The sequence below is a fragment of the Anabrus simplex genome, chromosome X, assembly GCF_040414725.1.
Source record: "Anabrus simplex isolate iqAnaSimp1 chromosome X, ASM4041472v1, whole genome shotgun sequence".
Taxonomy (NCBI): Eukaryota; Metazoa; Arthropoda; class Insecta; order Orthoptera; family Tettigoniidae; genus Anabrus; species Anabrus simplex.
The window spans coordinates 27,040,976-27,059,329 of record NC_090279.1 but is presented as its reverse complement, the minus strand read 5'-3'; the positions used below and the strand labels follow the sequence as shown (position 1 = coordinate 27,059,329).

Below are 18,354 nucleotides of genomic sequence, written 5' to 3'. Positions count from 1 at the left end.
CATTGATATACACGATGTCCCAAAATTTTACTTCCCATGAATAAATGTAAATCTATCGAATTTCACTGGAATTTCCTAAATGCCTGCGATCCTTGTAAAAATATACTGGTTAAATGCACTTTTAACATAGAAAAATTTCTTTATCCCGCGGTAGACATTATTATTATTATTATTATTATTATTATTATTATTATTATTATTATTATTATTATTATTATTATTATTATTATTATTATTATTATTATTATTATTATTATTATTATTATTATTATTATTATTATTATTATTATTATATTAAACATTTCCGAATTCAACTGATATTTGAAATTAAGATATTCGCCACGACTAATTTACACTTATAACTTCCCAAAATTCCACGCTTAGGACAATATCTCAATGAACATAAACACCAAATTTTTAAACGTCGCATTTTACAGTTTCTTGACGTGAAATTTACACACTAAAATTTTCACACGCTGACCAAAAATTACAACGCCTTTCGCCTGATAATTACCAATATCAACCCGACAATCATCTTGGAAAATTTGTTGGGACAGAACAATGAAATCTAACTACAACATAATACAAATATAGACAGACCTGAACATGGCGTCATTCCCAGTATTCTGGCTACATCGTCGCCAGCTGACCTCGTGCTTTAGCCGTACATTTTCACAAATAACATTTTCATTTCCAACATCTCACTCTTACAAACACTTCCTTTTTCACACGATACAAAAATTACCACACAAATCACGCACTTTTCTCTATAATTTACACCACGAACTTCCCTCGTTCTGCAGTCAACTGCGACTGTCTGGCTCGTTCCCAGAGTTGTGTCTCTCTGTTACTCCAATAAAACAGGTGTTCAACAGATAAAGGGGGCAGAACTACTCTGAATAGCTTCCCCAACTCTCCTACCACTTTCAAACGTACATGAGGTGATATAATAAAATCTTCTGTGTATAGTTTAACAAACGCCTACACTTTCATAGTTCGTCGGCAAACGTTCAGAACTTTCAATCACCTTCTCTGGTTAACCGAGTATGTGGACCTTAACCACGGACATGTATTTAGTTATTTGTAGATCAATCTGGCGCAATTTTCCACTGACGACGGGCGGAAGCTCCCGCGGCTTCAAGATCCAGATCGACACTGAAAAATATACGGTGGGGGGTTCCTTTTATAATCTCAGGAGGGACGCTACCCACACTATTAAACTTGATTGCGTAATCTGCCAATTTTGCGTCCAATAGACCGATTTTGATGAGACTTGTCCCAGAATTCCGGACAGGCTTGTACTTAGTTTAGATGTTAATCTTATAATTTTGCCACACTCACAACAGGGGAAATAAATTATTTCTGCCCGTGCGTTTCGCGCGTTTTCTTCATCCATTGACCTTGGCACGTGGAGCTAGTTCACTGATCTGACGCTGACATGTACTTAGGCTTATCTGCATTTATGTTTTTCCCTGGGGGCTCTGTCTTCACGTAGGGTGTACGAATAATTTAAATTTATTTCTTTATTTGCTGTATTGCCTAAATCCCTCGTTATATAGAATTCCATGAATTTAAAGAATTATCGGGCACTCGAGGTCCGCCGAGGTGTCACGGTATTTCACGAGCTTGCCGTGAGTGAGATCATTCCCACGCGACATCGGGGCTCTTAGGAGCGCAACATGGCTGCCCTCAAAAATAAAAGTAGCTTGTTGATACGAAATAAACATTGAGAAAAAAAATATTTTTCTCACCGTAGAATTTTGGGTTCAGTATATCGTAATTTTTAACTTTAACTCCCTATTAGAACGTAATTAGTATTATAGTTTACTTTTGCCTGCCGTAGTGGTAGATTGGTGTTAGTAGCAGCAGACTTGGTTCAGTGCCTTATTTTTGTCGTGTTTATTTCCACTTACATTATTGACACATTGCCATTATCGTACTGATCGCTGTAAATTATTTCCTTTCCCATTATTGTCATAATCTTCTCCAACGAAACTGAGAACAACGTAAGTTACTGTCCCCCTGATGAACTTGAGACAAACGAACAGGCTCCCCTATTCCTTGCAAACATTCCTCAAAACCTTTCATTTACTCCACCCTCCCCCACTGTCGCTGGAACCAGCTGTGCAGGCAACACACATCTATTGTCATCTGAGCCTTCTTGCCATTCCCAGTCGACAAGGGACATCATTAACCACCAGCTTTCTCCGTACAGCAATGCTTTAAATATTTGCAAATAAACGCTCAAAGCTTCATTGCGGAGGCGCGAATGGATGAAATAAAAGCCCTATTTATGCCCCCAGTTTCCACGCAATATTCATCACTGAATCTTGGTTAAAACGACACCACACAATAGAAAGACTGCAGCTGGCGGGTTATACATTTCTCATATCCGACAGATTAAATAATCCCTCCGGGGGTACTGCCGCATATGTTAGGACCAGCTTACGCCCTAAAATAATCTGTAGGTCTCCAGGCCCGTACGAGCGAAAACCTGAGTTCATGTTCCTGGAAATGACTGTGAGTGAAGTAAAATGTCTTCTGGGTGTAGTATATAAACCACCGAAAGCGGGTTTTTTATGCGATCTAGAGACTCAAATACAAGATTAAGTCCCTGATTACTCAAATATAATTATAACGGGCGACTTCAACATAAACCTTCTTGAACCTCTTTTAAAGCTTGCGATTTAACGTTTTTCCCTCTCAACGCTACACATCACACAGACACATCACACACTTTAATTGATCTCATTACCACTAACCAACCTAAGTAGTTCTTCATCGCGGTCAAATTAGTGCCCCAGGCATATCGCGACATGATGCTACATTTATAGCCTATTCTATTGAAAGTCCCAAGTTAAAACCGAAAATAATTTCATATAGAAATCTACGAATAATTGATGAGAATAAACTTTTAAAAGACACAGTTGCAGTGCCATGGCATGACATATTGAAACTTAAAGACATAAATGACAAAGTGACTCTCTTCAATCAACATATGACTGAACTGTACGCTAGACATGCCCCTAAAAAAAGGCTCGAGTTACGCGAAAGCCAGCTCCCTGGCTCTCAGATGAGATAGCACTAATGGCTGAACGCGATGCTGCTTATAAACGAGTTAAGAAACATTGCACTCCTGACAATCTACTGAACTATAAGAGACTAAGAAACGCTACGACCCAACAGATTAGAAACGCGAAACTACGACACGCTCACAGTTTAATTCAAACAAATGTTTCAACAGCTGTATTGTGGAAATCCATAAAGAGCTTTGGAATTACCAAAGGACGAGACGACGACGAAAAAAATATACCCTTGGAAAAACTGAACGGTTATTTTTCATCTAACTGCACATTAAATGCAGCCCTGAAACAGGAAGTTCTAGACGGAAATTATGCAAAGACGCGAACAGATAGAGAAAACTTCTACTTCCGTCCAACAACCCAATCACAAGTCAGGTTTGCTATAAATCGGATAACATAAGCGGCAAAAGGAAATGACAGTATAGGAATAGAGATGATAAAACTTATTCTGGATGTGATATTACCTGCACTAATTAACAAATTTAACTCTTCCCTTGTAGAGAGCACATTTCCCGAAATATGGAAAGTGGGCATTATACGTCCTCTAAAAAAGTAGCATCCCCTTCTGAACCATCTGACTACAGAGCCATCTGCATACTTTCTGCTTTATCCAAAGCGCTAGAGTTCATCGCTCATAGACAAATAACAGACTACATGACGACTTACAACTTATTTGACCCACTACAATCTGGTTTTCGTCAAGCACACAGTACTACAACGGCACTACTGAAGGTCACAGAAGACATCCGAGAAGCTATGGACAACAAGGAAGTGACAGTTTTAATACTCCTAGACTTGAACAAAGCTTTTGACTCTGTTGAAATTGACATTTTACTCTCGAAATTGTATTTCCTCTATTACTCGGACAGCGCCCTCCTTTGGTTGCATTCCTACTTATAAGGCCGTCGGCAGTGTGTTACATATAGAACAAACAAATCAATTTGGCGGTCTGTGCAGTGTTGTGTACCCCAAGGGTCGGTGTTATGACCCCTTCCTTTTTCTATTTGCATTAATGACGTCTCCCAAATCCTAAAACACTGCAAATACCATATTTATGCTGATAGTGTACAAATGTACCTCCATACATCTCCAAATCTAATATTTTTGGCCGTAGACAAAATCAATCAGGATTTAACATCGTTTTCTTCTTGTACTTTGAGATGTGGTCTTAGGTTAAACCCAGCAAAAACGCAAGCCGTCATCCTTGGATACCCGAAACTACTTGCGAAGGTCAATCCACCAGAGATTCCATCTATAAGGTTGTGTAATACTAACATACCATTCATGTCATCAGTAAAAGTCCTAGGTGTTACTTTCGATGATGACATGTCATGGAAAACGCATATTACAAACATCACCCAGAAAACATTCTCTGCATTGCACATGCTGCGCGGGTATAAATACTTATTTTCCTGAAAAAATACTGGTAGAAGCTCTGGTTTTCCCTCATTTCGCCTATTGTGACGCCATTTATAGAGACACTCGGAACATGTTATTGAGCAGATTACAACGTGGTCAAAATGCATGTGTGAGATACGTCTGTAACCTACGGTACTATGACCACGTAACTCCTTCATATAACCACCTATCTTGGCCCCGACTAGAAATCCGTCGCACTGTGCATACCCTATGCCATCTCCATAAAATCCTCAATTCTTCAAAGCCATTTTACCTTACTTCATATTTCAAATACCTATCCTCTTATCATACTCTTAACACCAGATCTGCTAATAATTCCATCCTTGCTTTACCTACCCATAGAACTGCCATCTACGATAAATCATTCACAGTAATTGCCTGCCGTGAGTGGAACCTCCTTCCCGAAAGTATAAGGGGGTTAAGCGCTATTCGCTCTTTCAAGGAAGCACTTTGGAGACATTTTATGCACTAGTAAGGATCATCTGTAAACTTGATGCTGCTACTTACAACCATTCTTTTGTTATGGATGTCCTGGTAGAGTGTCTAAAATTCTTATCCGATTTCTTTTTAAAATCGAGTTTTATCTATTGCCTCTTTCTTTTACATGTAGAATATTAGTTTGAAGAATTTATCCTTTCATTATATCTGATTTATTTCATCTTAATTTAATCTTAATTTATTTCATCTTAATGTAATCTCACCATCCTTGTATTTTTATTAATTTAATTTGTATGAGATCTACTTATTGTAAGTAATACAATGTAATATATGTATATTTCACTTCCTGGTTAGATGGAAGAGGAGGCCTGAGGGCCTTATATTTCGGTTTTGTTACAATTTGTACCCCTTCTGAATGTTCATTCTTGTTTTTCATGGTTTCGCAAGGCTAAGTTCTTTACCATATTAGATCTTAACCAGGCATATAATAAAATACCTCTGGCAGAAGAATCCAAACACCTGACGGCTTTCGCCACGGATTGGAATCTGTATCAATACTACCGCGCCCTTTCGGGATCCACACGTATGCAGCTGTCCTTACTAGACAGCTGGAGAGGGTCTTCTCCGATATCAAATTCGAATATCTTAAACATTACCTCGATGATGTCGTCGTGTTTTCAGTGACCTCCGAAGAGCACTTAGATCATCTGACGGAAGTCCTCAATCACCTTCGGAAGCCTGGGTTGACTGTTAAATTATCTAAGGTAGCCTTTGCTAATCCTTCTATGTCGTTCTTAGGGCATACTGTGTCGCCCGATGGTGTATATATTGACCATTCCAGAACACAGGCTATTCGTGACTTCAAGCCTCCGAAGGACATAAAGGGAATCGCAAAAATCATAGGCATAGTGATTTTTTTAGGAAATGTATTCCTAACTTTGCTATTAGGGCGGCGCACTTGAACGTACTTCGCAAGAAAGGTGTAAAATTTGAATGGGGGCCGTCGCAGCCAGCCGCTTTTTAAGTCCTTAATTTAGCTCCTTGTAACGTCCCTGTACAAGCCATGCCTGATTTGTCGAAGAAATTCATTGTCGAAAGTGATGCCTGTTCATCTGCTGTGGCTGCTGTCCTTTTTCAGGAGACGGAACTCGGAAGGCCTTCTATGCGTCTAGGACCTTATCGGCTCGAGAAGTAAAGTATTCTAGCTATGAATTAGAGGCTTTGGCAGTCTTGTTTGCCCTGGAGAATTTCCGCCTTTATCTGGAACATGTCAAATTTGAATTGGAAATACACAAGCAGCCTTAAGGTGGCCTCGTAGGCCTCGTAGTAACGGACGTAACGCCCGTCGGGCTATCAGGATCTCAGCTTTCCTATGTGATGTACGACACATTAGGGGATCAGAAAATGTAGTTACTGATGAACTAAGCCACATGTTTTCTAGTGATATTGAGACCAGTGAACAGGAAGTTCTCTTTCTATGCCCACACCTCCTAGTATTAATGCTATTTTGACGGATGTCCCTACTCTGTTTCGTGACACTGAGAATTATCAACCAGAAGATCCCGTGCTGGCTCCGATAATGGAAACCATTTCTTCTGGGGAACCTGTTGTCCCCTATGTATTGAGGAACGGGGTTTTGTGTTGCCCTTCGAGGCATGATTAGAAAATGAAAGTTGTGGTTCCCACCTTTCTTGTGCTAATGATCTTCGAATAGTATCATGAGACCCCATTAGGGATCAAAGGGGAACGGGAATAAATTTATTATTATTGTATGTGTAGACAGCTTCATTAGAACTTCATGGTTGTTTCCCACTAAGCTGACTACCGCTCAGTCTACCATTTCTTGTCTTAATACTATCTTTGCTTTTTTTGGTCCCTGTCAAGATATAGTTTCTGATAATGCAAAGCCTTTCATATTTAACTTATTCCGGAAATTGTGTTTCAATCTGTCCATATCCCGTGTAACAACTTCCGCTTATTACCCTCAACCATCTCCGGCTGAGGGTATCAGTCGTAATCTTCGATCCATGTTGTTCGCTTTTCATCATGGAGATCATTCCAAGTGGGATACTTCTCTGCATTGGTTATGTTTTACTTTAAATTGGGCTGTTCATCAGCCCCACAAGTTCACTCCCGCCTCTCTCGTGTTTAGATTTATTCCCAACACGCCGCTGTCTAATCTTTGGTCACTCAATGACAGATTACCAGAGGCAATAGGTCCTGATAATATCAGAGACCTATGGAAGAAGGCTGAAAGTAATCTGAAGGCTTCTCATGAAAAGGTTAGGGAGAGATATGATCGTGGACGTACGCCCACCAATTTAGAGTTTGGAGATCAATTTATGGTTAAGAATTTCGTACCTGCAGGAAAACTTGCTCCCAGATTTCATGGGCCATATATTTTTTGGACTTCTTAACTCCTGTTATTCTTTCGGTCAGTTACCCAGCCACTGAGAGGATATTTAGAGCCCACTTTCGCAGATTAAACCGGCATAATATTTTGTTTTGCAGTGTAGGCCACTAAGGCATGGCAGTAAGAAATCAGTTATATTTATTCGGCGTCAGTTCTGTAATTTTTTTAAAATATCAGCTTGTAAGGTATATGGGGAGGCCTTCTGCCCCTCATATATCCACCTAACGGCAGTATCTTGTGCATATAGTTAATCCTGTACAACCTTCCCCTCTAGTTAGGTTTATTTTATCCCGTTGCCCGCCTCTAAGCCCAAGCCTGCTAGTCACACATGCAGCCCGCCTTATCTGAAACTGCAACTTAGAAAAATACACAACTCTCGCTCCCCACAAAAACAATTTCTTTCGCCAAATAAATGACAGTTTCAGTGCCCCCTCTTTCATCTGCGGCCGTGTCTCAACATCTGGCGGTGGATGCCGGCGTGTGGTAACGGCCCACTCTGTTCTGGCCCAGTCTCCTGCATAACGGCGTACTGGAACACCATCCTTTCGGCGAGGGCTGTGGTGCCTACCCATCTTGGAGCATTATCCCTCTATTTGGTCTGTGGCGACCATCACCATGGCTACCCCTCTCGAGGTAGCGGGAGAGATGTATCTGAGAGTACTTGGGGATCCGGGCGACCCCACCAGGCAACAGGCTGCGGCGGCTGTTCTTGCCGTCAAAACTTGAACTGTATATCTTGTACTGGTACGGTTGAGAGAAGACTTCAAGACTTTTTTTTAACGTAATTTCTTAAAAAGGAACATTTTCAAGAAATTTCTGTCTGTAAAATACAACTTGGTATATTTTCTTCTAACAAGCAAAATGTCAAACTTTAACTGTGAGGAGAGACTTTAAGGGAGGGAAGGTCTATACCGCGAGGTACACCCGCCCCGTTCATTTAAATGAAGCGCCTTGAAGAATGCCATCTGGTATATGAATGTCGCAACTACTAGCGCAAGAAGTTTGGACTTTTATCAACAGAAGTCTCTACCCGAAAACTTATGTTATACCCTCTAGTGTGAAGAGGAACTATTCAAATCTTAAAGTAATTTTTCATTTTGAGGTTTCCTAAACTGAGTTGATTATGCTTTGTTTTTGGTGTATTCCAGTTTTCAACACTTCTATCTCTGTCCACTAATTTCAAATATCGACCAATATATTTTTTTATATTTTCTTTTTAGCCAATAGGATCCGTCTTGTACCTTTTTGTTTATCTAATAAAATTTGGAGGTGTACTGGGCCTTACCCCAGAGCTCTTTACAACCTTCTTCTCGGGTATAAAATCTAGTACCTTTTCGAGCTACCTTGCCTTATTGATCGTCCAGTCTACTGAGTTTGTGTTGATAGAGGAGGCGGGGGCGTCTCGCCCTTCATCGAGTATTCGAGCAGATTAAGGTAATAGCAGCCCTTTAATAAGAATATGATAGCCTCTGAAAGCTCACTCGAGGGGAGGGTTTTCTATCTTTAACAATGGAACATTAAATTTCCAGTCTTTTAAATGTAAATTTCTACTTCTAATGTAAATTTTAAATGAGCCGAAAAGCACTTGGTTAAAATTCGGGAATAGAGTGTGACACCCTTTGAGTTCTCTGTCGACTTGACTTAGAGGTGAGTATGACTTTTTCTCTCTGTAGCTTTCGTAACTTAAATTTTCTCCACCTAGTCACCTCAGTAGTGTAGGCTCAGCCTCTGTAACTTCGGGCCGAAGTCCAAATAGGGTTTTGATGTTTTGAGTGCAAATTTCAAGGAGTGCAAGTGTCCGCCTCCGCATCATTTTGATTTTTGGGTCAGTAACTTTAATCTGTGATTTTTGTCTCCCAACAAGTTCCGGTAGAATGGGTATTCTATACTTCTGTAAAATTGATTATTTATGTAAAGATGTTAGACTGTTGAGTGTTTAAGACAGTGAATACGGTTTGAATTGTAAAATGTAGGTTGTACCTCGAGAGGCCTGGAAAGTGGTAATTTTATTGAGCAAAGATTCTCTCGTTGTAAATATAAAAGTTGCAGGTTGCCTTGAGAAGACAGTAACGGTATAAGGTTCGGAGCGCAGCCTCCTAGATAAGTTCATAGAGCATAGATGTTCTTTCTGTTCTTGTAGAGGTGTTAGTGTAAATATTGAATGGTGCCTTTTGGAAGGCGGTAACGTTGTAGAGCAAAAGGTGCTCTCGGCAGATTGTACGTTGTGAGTACTCTGTAAATGAAATTGGGAGACCTGTCTCCTTGACCACTGAGTGGATGGAGCACTAGTGCTCAAGTAACATTTGTAAAATTGGGAGACCTGTCTCCTTGATGGATCAACAGTGCTCAAGTAACATTTGTAAAATTGGGAGACCTGTCTCCTTGACCACTGAGTGGATGGTGCAACAGTGCTCAAGTAACATTTGTAAAATTGGGAGACCTGTCTCCTTGACCACTGAGTGGATGGAGCAACAGTGCTCAAGTAACATTTGTAAAATTGGGGGCTTTAAGCTCGTATTGTTAATTAGCAATTTTGGTTGATTTTCTGATTTCTCCCATCTTGTATCTAAGCTAACGAGCTAGTTCTGTACCTGAAATCTTGTTCTGTTGCTGAGCGACTTATTTTTTTGAAACTTAGCATAAAAACAGCCAAAAAATTTATATAACTCTAATTTTAAAGCTTTTAATTAATCTTTTGATTGTTGTGGATAGACCCATTCATGCCCGCATCTTCTTTCCCCTCTGTCCACAATAGTAACCCCGTAACAGAAATAAATGATTTAAAAATATACATTATCTATGATGCCCCTCACTTGATTAAATCAACTCAAAAAACAATTTAAAGAAGTATGATTTAAATTAAGGAGGGAAAATTTTAGCTAGTCTCATACTGAAGAATTTTATAACAAACATTCATCCATTGTTCCCAGACTAGCCCCAAAATTAATAAAAAGTATATTTCACTTCCCTCATTTTTCCCAATGGGAGTTTGTTTAGCTGTTCGGACTGTGAGTCTTTCTGTTGCTTGTGGCATAAAGGTGGATGTTCAATTTAATTCACTATCACCCTCTGCAGCTATTAGAGCTGATTTAATTGAAATATGTGGCATACTATTTGACATGTAGTATCACAGGTCCTAAGCAGTATAGACAACACCTTTGCAGTAATTCTAACCATTTAGAAAAATTGGTAGAAATTGAAAATATATAAGACAGATCATTGTGTTAAACAGAGGTGGTAATAGTAAACTCAACCCAACACGTATTCAATGTTGGGTAGATAATGTCACTGCTCTTAAGATTTTGTGGTCAGAATTCATGGAGCAACGGATTTTCAATTTCTCTTCACTAGAAGACTGACACAAGATTGTCTTGAAAATTCATTTGCCATTGTCAGAGGTAAAGAGAGCAATAATACAGCTCCAGGTGCACCTAATATTCACAGTGCATTAAGAACTGTTAGATAAATAACTTACTATCCCCATCACAAGATAGCAATTGTGAGGCTGATGCTGCAGTATTCCTAAACAAATACAATTACCGGTATTTTAAAATGAGTTACGCTGTGAACGAAAGATTAAATATTAGTGATAAGAGACCTAATAGTAATGAACAAATGAGATCATCGACAGTATTGTGCAAACTACACAGACAAATGCAGACAATCATGTTATTGGTTGGGCAATCCCATACAATGAATGTAAATATGTTTTGATGTCCCTTGAACTTAATTCCCATGACCCTGAAAACTTCCTCTTACTAGTGAAGAAATATGAATCAAGTAATATGATATTCCCCATTGAATGTTCTCACATGTTGTACTTGAAAAGCTATTCCATAATTCGTCTAAAACTTAAAATCAATACAATACAATACAATACAATTTCGAGATCTCTGGTTCAGGTATTATGTCATAGCAGCCGCAAGGGGCAGTCGACTCCGAGCCGCTAGATAGTGGTAGAGGCTGCACCTTCGAGAGTGTTTCTGCTATTATCTTTATATCCTACTTGGTATGACCATGTAATGCGTACAGAGGGCACTTCACATCACACCATCTGAAAACAGGTCACGTGGTCGGTCCTAGAAACACTGGCTTGATCGCCTTCAAGAAGACATGAGGGATGTTCATCTTGTTCCAAATGATGCTCTTATAGAACCAAGTGAAGATTGGCTTACAAGAGACAGCAGACCCTGTTCCACTGCAGGACAAGCGCTAACAGGTATTACTTGCCTATGAAGTGCTCTGTAACAATCAGGATGTAACAATACAGTAGACCGTACTCTGGTCCGACATCAGTAACTTAACAGGTAATAACACGAGCTTGTGTCATGAGCACGAATATCTTACTTATACAGTTGGCAAGTAATTGAATTGTCACGAATACCTTCTTAGTAACTTTTACTCGTGATTTACTTCTGAAAATAAAATTGTAATCGATACATTGTAGTAATCGATGGTCATCGTATCTAGAGCTTGGTAACTTTGGAGCACCAGCACCCGTTCATTTACTCACAACTTGTTGAGATTTAGGTAATCGTGAGATGGTGGTGGTGATTATTGTTCTAAGAGGAAGTACAACTGGGCAACCATCCTCTATTAACACAAATCAGAGGGAAAATGGAGAAGAAGTGAAGGTATCGGCAAGAGAGAGGGAGAACGCTCAAACCGTGGAGGGGCCTTATACCAGACTCACCTAGCGGAACCGTGGTCACCAAACGACACTCCCCAGTTGACAGTCCTTGGTCTCCCTTAAAGTCACCTCATACAGCCCCCACGTCGTGGAGAATAGAGCCGGAATAAACACGTGACAGTGAACGGGTTAAGGCACTTCCACTCCCCTATTTGAATAAGTTACCCTGAAAACTCGTAAGTGACACTCTAATTTCTCTCGGGAACTATCATTTTGAATGTCTGTTTAGTCTAACGCAGTGCCGATAGCCACTGAATGTCCTTGAAGGTACAAAACAGACAAATGAACTACCTTCTTGCATACCCATGTAAAAAACTCAGTGGTTCTCTGAAGACTCGCGTTCTACGATTATTGTAGCTTTACTGATTACATTTAGAAATTAATTTCTGCTCGGGTAACTAATTGAACCCAATCACTTTTATTTTGCACTTTTCGCATCACAGCTTAGTTACAGCATGACTAAAATGTTTCCACAGAGCGAGTGACCACATAACTGTCGGGAGAAAGTGGGATCGAACCCCACCTCAGCAAATCTGAATATTGATTTCTGTGGTTTCCTAATTCCACACCAGGCAAACTAAGGCCAGTGTAACTTCCTTCCCTGTCTCATTGTCACCGTAAGACCTGTGCACGTCGGTTTGAGAAAATGCTGGGGGAACATCTAATAGTGAACCTACCACCTGGTGACTGCCCTAAATGCAGATCAGTGGCGACTGACTGAAAGTTGCACCCTCCTATTCCAGTACCACGGTTATTCATAAACGCATCAAGGAATCAAATGCGGCATTTCTTGAGGGAAGTTTCGCAAAGGATTTGTTGGAAGTAAGAGCTAAAATGTTTAGATTGAAATGCATAATATCGCATAGTACAACTAGTGACCCACTCAAACTTCCTATGGGATCAATAGTTTCTTTGTAGCGACAGGCCTCTTATGTCATTGGGCGTTCTCCCCCTGAGCATAGCTCAGTATGACAGCCGTCAGCTCCCTCCTTTCAACCTGTGTTATGTTCAAACCCATTCTGTCATTTCAATGAAACTACGGTAGCATAACATTTAGCTTGGGTTCGATTCCAGTTAAATGGTTAAAAAGTTATATGCGGCTCAATTGGGGGGTGCACCTCAAATTAGCTGCACTAATTCAGGGTAAGGACGCGAGTTTACTGAGCCAACAGCTTTTCAAACCAAATATTCAATGCAAAATATATTTTTATCGTCATAAGTTAATTGAGATCATTCATTATTATTTTGATAAATACTATGTAATTAATATCAAAATATGGTTTCTAATTTCAAGCCTGATTTTATACCCTTGTAAAATCACATTTCAAGCACTGGGATAAGTGGATCATTAGTCTGCCTTATTCACCGCTGACACAGTCACTTGCATCGATTCTCACTTTCACCCCTGTTTAAAAAGTAATTCAGATACTTCTGCAGGGATCAATGCAGGAACTACTGAAAGCGTAAATGTAGTGGTGAAGAGGGAAAACATGAACATTTTAAGATGACTGATGTGCTTGTCATTTGTGTGATGGGAAAATTACGTACATTACTTCAAGTTTCCCATCTGTGCCATATCTGGAGGCTACCTACCTAAGTGAGATCAAGCTACATATTTCAACGGTAACGTTCCTCGAGGTCACATACCTGGTTGATCTATGGTGCTGACTACCCACACTGTCCTCAGCCTGTAGAGCGGCTTCAACAACTTAATTCGACGATACTGTTTATTACTCTACTCAACTCCCAATTAGAGAGCGGCATATGGTCTGCACCCCTCGGGAACAAACGAGGCAGAGAGCTGCTAATTTAATCACAAGGAAGATGGGGCTGGGGCCAACACTAACTCATATTTAACAGTTTTATTACCTTGAAACAATTTATTTACATTGGTACAAGCCTTAGCATAGAATAAAATTCGCTGCCAGGCAACGACACAACACAGAGTTCTTTGTTACCGGCATGATCCCTCACTGTTGTAACACTGAACCTCCTGAGAGGAGGAAGGGCTCTTCCTCACCTCCAAGGCGCAGGTAAGGATCGTACTACGGATAGAGGGAGACACACTAGATTACTGTTGTGTGTCCAAGTAACTTACTTATTCAATGAGCACTGCTCTAGGAAGCGTACCACCTCATGGTGCCTTCCCCCCTCGTATGGCAAGGGTTAGAGCTGTGCAACTATTAGTCTTTGCATTGAAACTAGTGGCGTCTTGTGTGGTGAGGTATCTCACTATATCTAGGTGACCCCACTGAGCAGCTTGTACAAGAGTAGTACCCAGCAACTCCCCAGTAACACCTCCCTCCTCCACCAGGTACATCACCACCTCCACGTGGCCCTGTACGGCTGACAAGGAAAGTGCAGGCACTCCTTGTCTGTGGGTACCAATGTTCACACCAATGGCACTCCTTCCAAAGGACAGTCCTCTCGACCTCGATTTTCTCCTTTCCTACCAGTGCCTCCACAACATGCAGCTGTCCACTTCTTCAGCATAGTTCAAATCGGTACGTTTCCAGTCCATACATGGATTTCTTGCAAGAAGGAAATTCACCACATTGATATATCCCTGATTAGCGGACCAATGTAGAATTTGCTGAAGGATTTCGTGACCTGGTTCGTACTTGACGAGCAGTTCCCGCCACCGTGGACCTTCCTCTCTTTTCCGCCAATCCTCTCTCTCTGGAGAGGAGGTTTGTCTCTCATCTCCCACGCCAGCTCTCTCTTCTCAACAACCTTCTCTCTGTCCTTACATGCTCTTTCCTTTTCCTCCTCTCTCTTCTTACATGCTCTCCCCAACTCCTCTCTCCTTACGTGCTTTCTCCACATCCTTTGCTTTCTTCTCAAATAACTCCTCCCTCTGTTCTATCACCATCTCCCTCTTTTTCAGCACATCTTCCCATGAACTCGTGCTGTTCTCTGTCTCCTTAGGGGTTCTCCCCAATTCTTCCACCACTCTGGTGTCATCTTCCAGCTGCAATTCCCTAATCTCCACATGTTCCGCCAGTGACCCATGGAGTGCCGCACACAGTCGCACCGAGTCTGGAACACACAATAACACCACAAATTAACAGATAATCCTCCTTAGAGCCGGTTTACATGGGATCATGTTAATGAAACTGGCCACCATGAGAATTACCTGAAAGGAAATTGATTAAGTTACGAAGTGCGGCAGATATGGCAAACCTATTACAATGTTCTAGAAACCTACTTCGTCAGCTGAGTGGCACTGTAGTCAGGTTGCCAACAAAGAAAGAAAGAAAGAAAGAATAAATTGCACGCTAAAAGGTTGATTTAAGCACTGAATTTATTTTCAATGTAGAACCATCACCTGTCATTTTGAATGCCACACGTTTTATATTAAACTACCTGTATTTCTCAATGTTCACGGTTGAATTTTTACTTCTAGGATTGTCACGGCCTGTAAATTATCTATGATGTGAATTTTTGGAGATTTCTTTGCTGTGAGAGAAATTTATATTCTTCACTTTCTAATTTTAGTTTTAAAGTTAATATACCGGTATATTTAATTAAAAATTATATTATTCTGTCTTAGGTTTCTTGGCAGCTCAGGTTGTCTACGGAATAGTTCATCCTTTCAAAGTAATAGCAACCCTCGATTACCTATTGAAAGAAATGTAAACAACTATAATTAATGCCAGACTCAGCTTGAGGTACTCTAGCCGCTAATACCACGGTCGGAAGCTAAGAGCTCATAACACCCCTTTTTTGTCGTTTTTTAAAGCAGTATTCCATCACCCTCCTGCCTATGTTACATCACTCCACCGAGAGTCGCAAGTTAGGAAGTGCATCCGGTTAGAAGGATAGAACCTCGAATTGGGGTAATACGTGAAAAAAGCTCTAGCACAGCCTCCGCCGGGTTAGTGTCATAAGAGTCCATGTATGCGCGTGCTTCTACTTACTTGTGTTAGGCCACTCACTTTTATCTATCCTATCCGACCTTCCTCGGTTAACTCTTGTTCTTTTCCGGCCCCCACGCTATTACGTTTACGAGGGCTAAGGAGTCTTTAATTTCCACGCCTTTCGTAGCTCTTGTCTTTCTTTGGCTGATACCTTGCGCGGTCGTTCCACTCCCCAAGACCTTATGTCGCTTTTCAGCGTTAAGCCTCAATGAATAATGCACATTGTGTATTAAGACTTACACCATCTCCCTGCTACCGTGTCAAGTCCTAGGAGGTTAACGTGTGGTCAACGCGACGTTAGGCCTGCAGGAGCATCGAATGTGTAGTGTAGGTAGGGATTTCATTCCATATTCGGGAATTCTTATAATACGCGAAATCCTGCAGAGCTAAATTCCGGCACTACATTATTTTTATTTATTATAGTGGGTATTCAGTACAAAGATAGTTTAGGTCTTCCTGCGTGATTGTACCTAAGTTGCGAACTTGCAGAAAAATGAACTTTGTATTCCATGTGTCAAAAAATACATCCAAACTAGTCAAATTTCACGAGCAGTTTTTTTTGCTGATATGTGCATCCTAGGTTCACCGTTTCTAGAATTTCCCAGATGCTTCCCAATATTACGCCGCGTATGAATAAAACATTTGTATTACACCATATCCCAAGTCCTACGTGTAGTCATCAGCTTCCACAAATCTCAGCATCAAAGTCGAATCTCAAACTTGAAACTGTAACGCCCTTGTAAAGTTAAGCCTGGCGTCAAACGCATGGGTTAACCTAGCACTTTTGACCATAATCACGTCAGCAATTAGATCTTGAGATGTTAACGCGTGGGTGAGGCGGGCTGATGTACTGGTCATCCTCCTCAGTTGTATCCCCGACCCCCAGAGTCTGTAGCCCCAGGACACTGCCCTTGAGGCGTTAGAGGTAGGATCCCTCGGTAAGTCCAATGGAAAAACCGACCCTGGAGGGTAAACAGAATAAGCAGAAGAAGAAGAAGGAATTAAGGAATTGCCTCTATAAGGCTCTGTGTATGCCTATTTACCCCTGTGTCCTAGCAGAGCTCTCCCCTGAGTTAGCCCTCCCTATTAGTCACCCTTAAGACTGGCAGTACACCATTGATGCAATTCTACCCCTCCACCTCACCTCATAAAAATGAGGATCTGTGTGGAGTGACGTCATCATAGAAGCAAGAGCTGTAGTGACGTCACCGCAAACAAGCTTTGACCTGTAGCTGAAGACTCCAAGTTCTCTCAAGTCAGGTGTCTTGGGTCATAACACACTGTCGCATTCCTTTACAACGCCAGATAGGAAAAATACAACTTAGCTCGCAAAGTCATTCTTTTTTTTTCTGCTGACATGTACACGTCTCCACATTTACTGTAGTCAGTACATCTTCATCGTACACATATTTCAATCAGGGTGAGGATATTTGAAATGCACTTAAGCTCTTTCAGTTTTTGAGTTTATGTCAACTCCACGTTCGAATCCTTAGGAGTGGCATTTACTCTGCTCACCTAGGGCTTAAGTGCCCCCTACAAGAGTTAGCCAAGGAGGTTAGATAGACGACAGCTTAGCACACAACATGCCTAGACTCAGATACAGCCCCCCGGGATTTCGCTAATGCAGACACAACAACAGCACAGTTTGCTCGGCTCCTACCTAAGGCAAGGGTGCCCCATGGAGGAGCTTTACTCTTATAGAACCCCAACATATCAGAATGAAGTGTCCTACAAGAGTTGGCCCAGGAGGTTAGATAGATAACAGCTTAGCACACAACATGTCTAGGCTCAAATAAATACTCCTAGTTCACCAATGCAGACACAACAACAGCACAGGTTGCTCGGCTCTTACTAAAGGCAAGGCTGCCCCTGGAGTAGCTTTACTCTTTTAGAACCCCACCACATCAGAATAAAGTGTCCCACAAGCGTTGGCCAAGGGGGTTTAGATAGACAACAACTTAAAATACATCATGCCTAGACTCAGCTAAAGCCCCCAGTTTGCTAACCCATGCTCTCTCAAGTCAGGCACCTCTTTTAGTAGCCTCTTTCGACAGTATTCCATAAGATATCGGCATCGTATTGTCTGAAGGTGTCAGAGGACGTAACGCGTGTCTAGTATCATAATCTCCAGAAATCCCTTCTACAGCTGTAGTATTATATCCAAGGGACGAGCTAAACCATGGTATAAAAACTCCTACTTTCAGCTGGAAATATATCGCAGGCAATGTGCTTCAATGTGGTAGCAAACTCTTGTACTGAATTGTGGATTTGTGACAATTTGGCCTATATTCTACAGAGTCCTTGCGGTTACCCCGCTGTCTTAAACTTATTACCATATTATAAGTTCAATATTAATAGTTCATGGTGTAGGTTACTGTAGTCACGTACTTC

At 41.0% G+C, this 18,354-nt stretch overlaps 1 protein-coding gene across 1 annotated transcript in view; it reads right to left on the bottom strand.

Annotated features, from left to right (window-relative positions):
• Positions 1 to 14,713: 14,713 nt before the first annotated feature.
• Positions 14,714 to 18,354, bottom strand: part of LOC137503081 (uncharacterized) — a 76,832-nt gene continuing 73,191 nt past the window's right edge. The window contains exon 2 of the mRNA XM_068230524.1: positions 14,714 to 15,082. Within this exon, the coding sequence (XP_068086625.1) occupies positions 14,823 to 15,082 (260 nt within the window). The 3' untranslated portion in view covers positions 14,714 to 14,822. The remainder of the gene's footprint in view (positions 15,083 to 18,354) is intronic.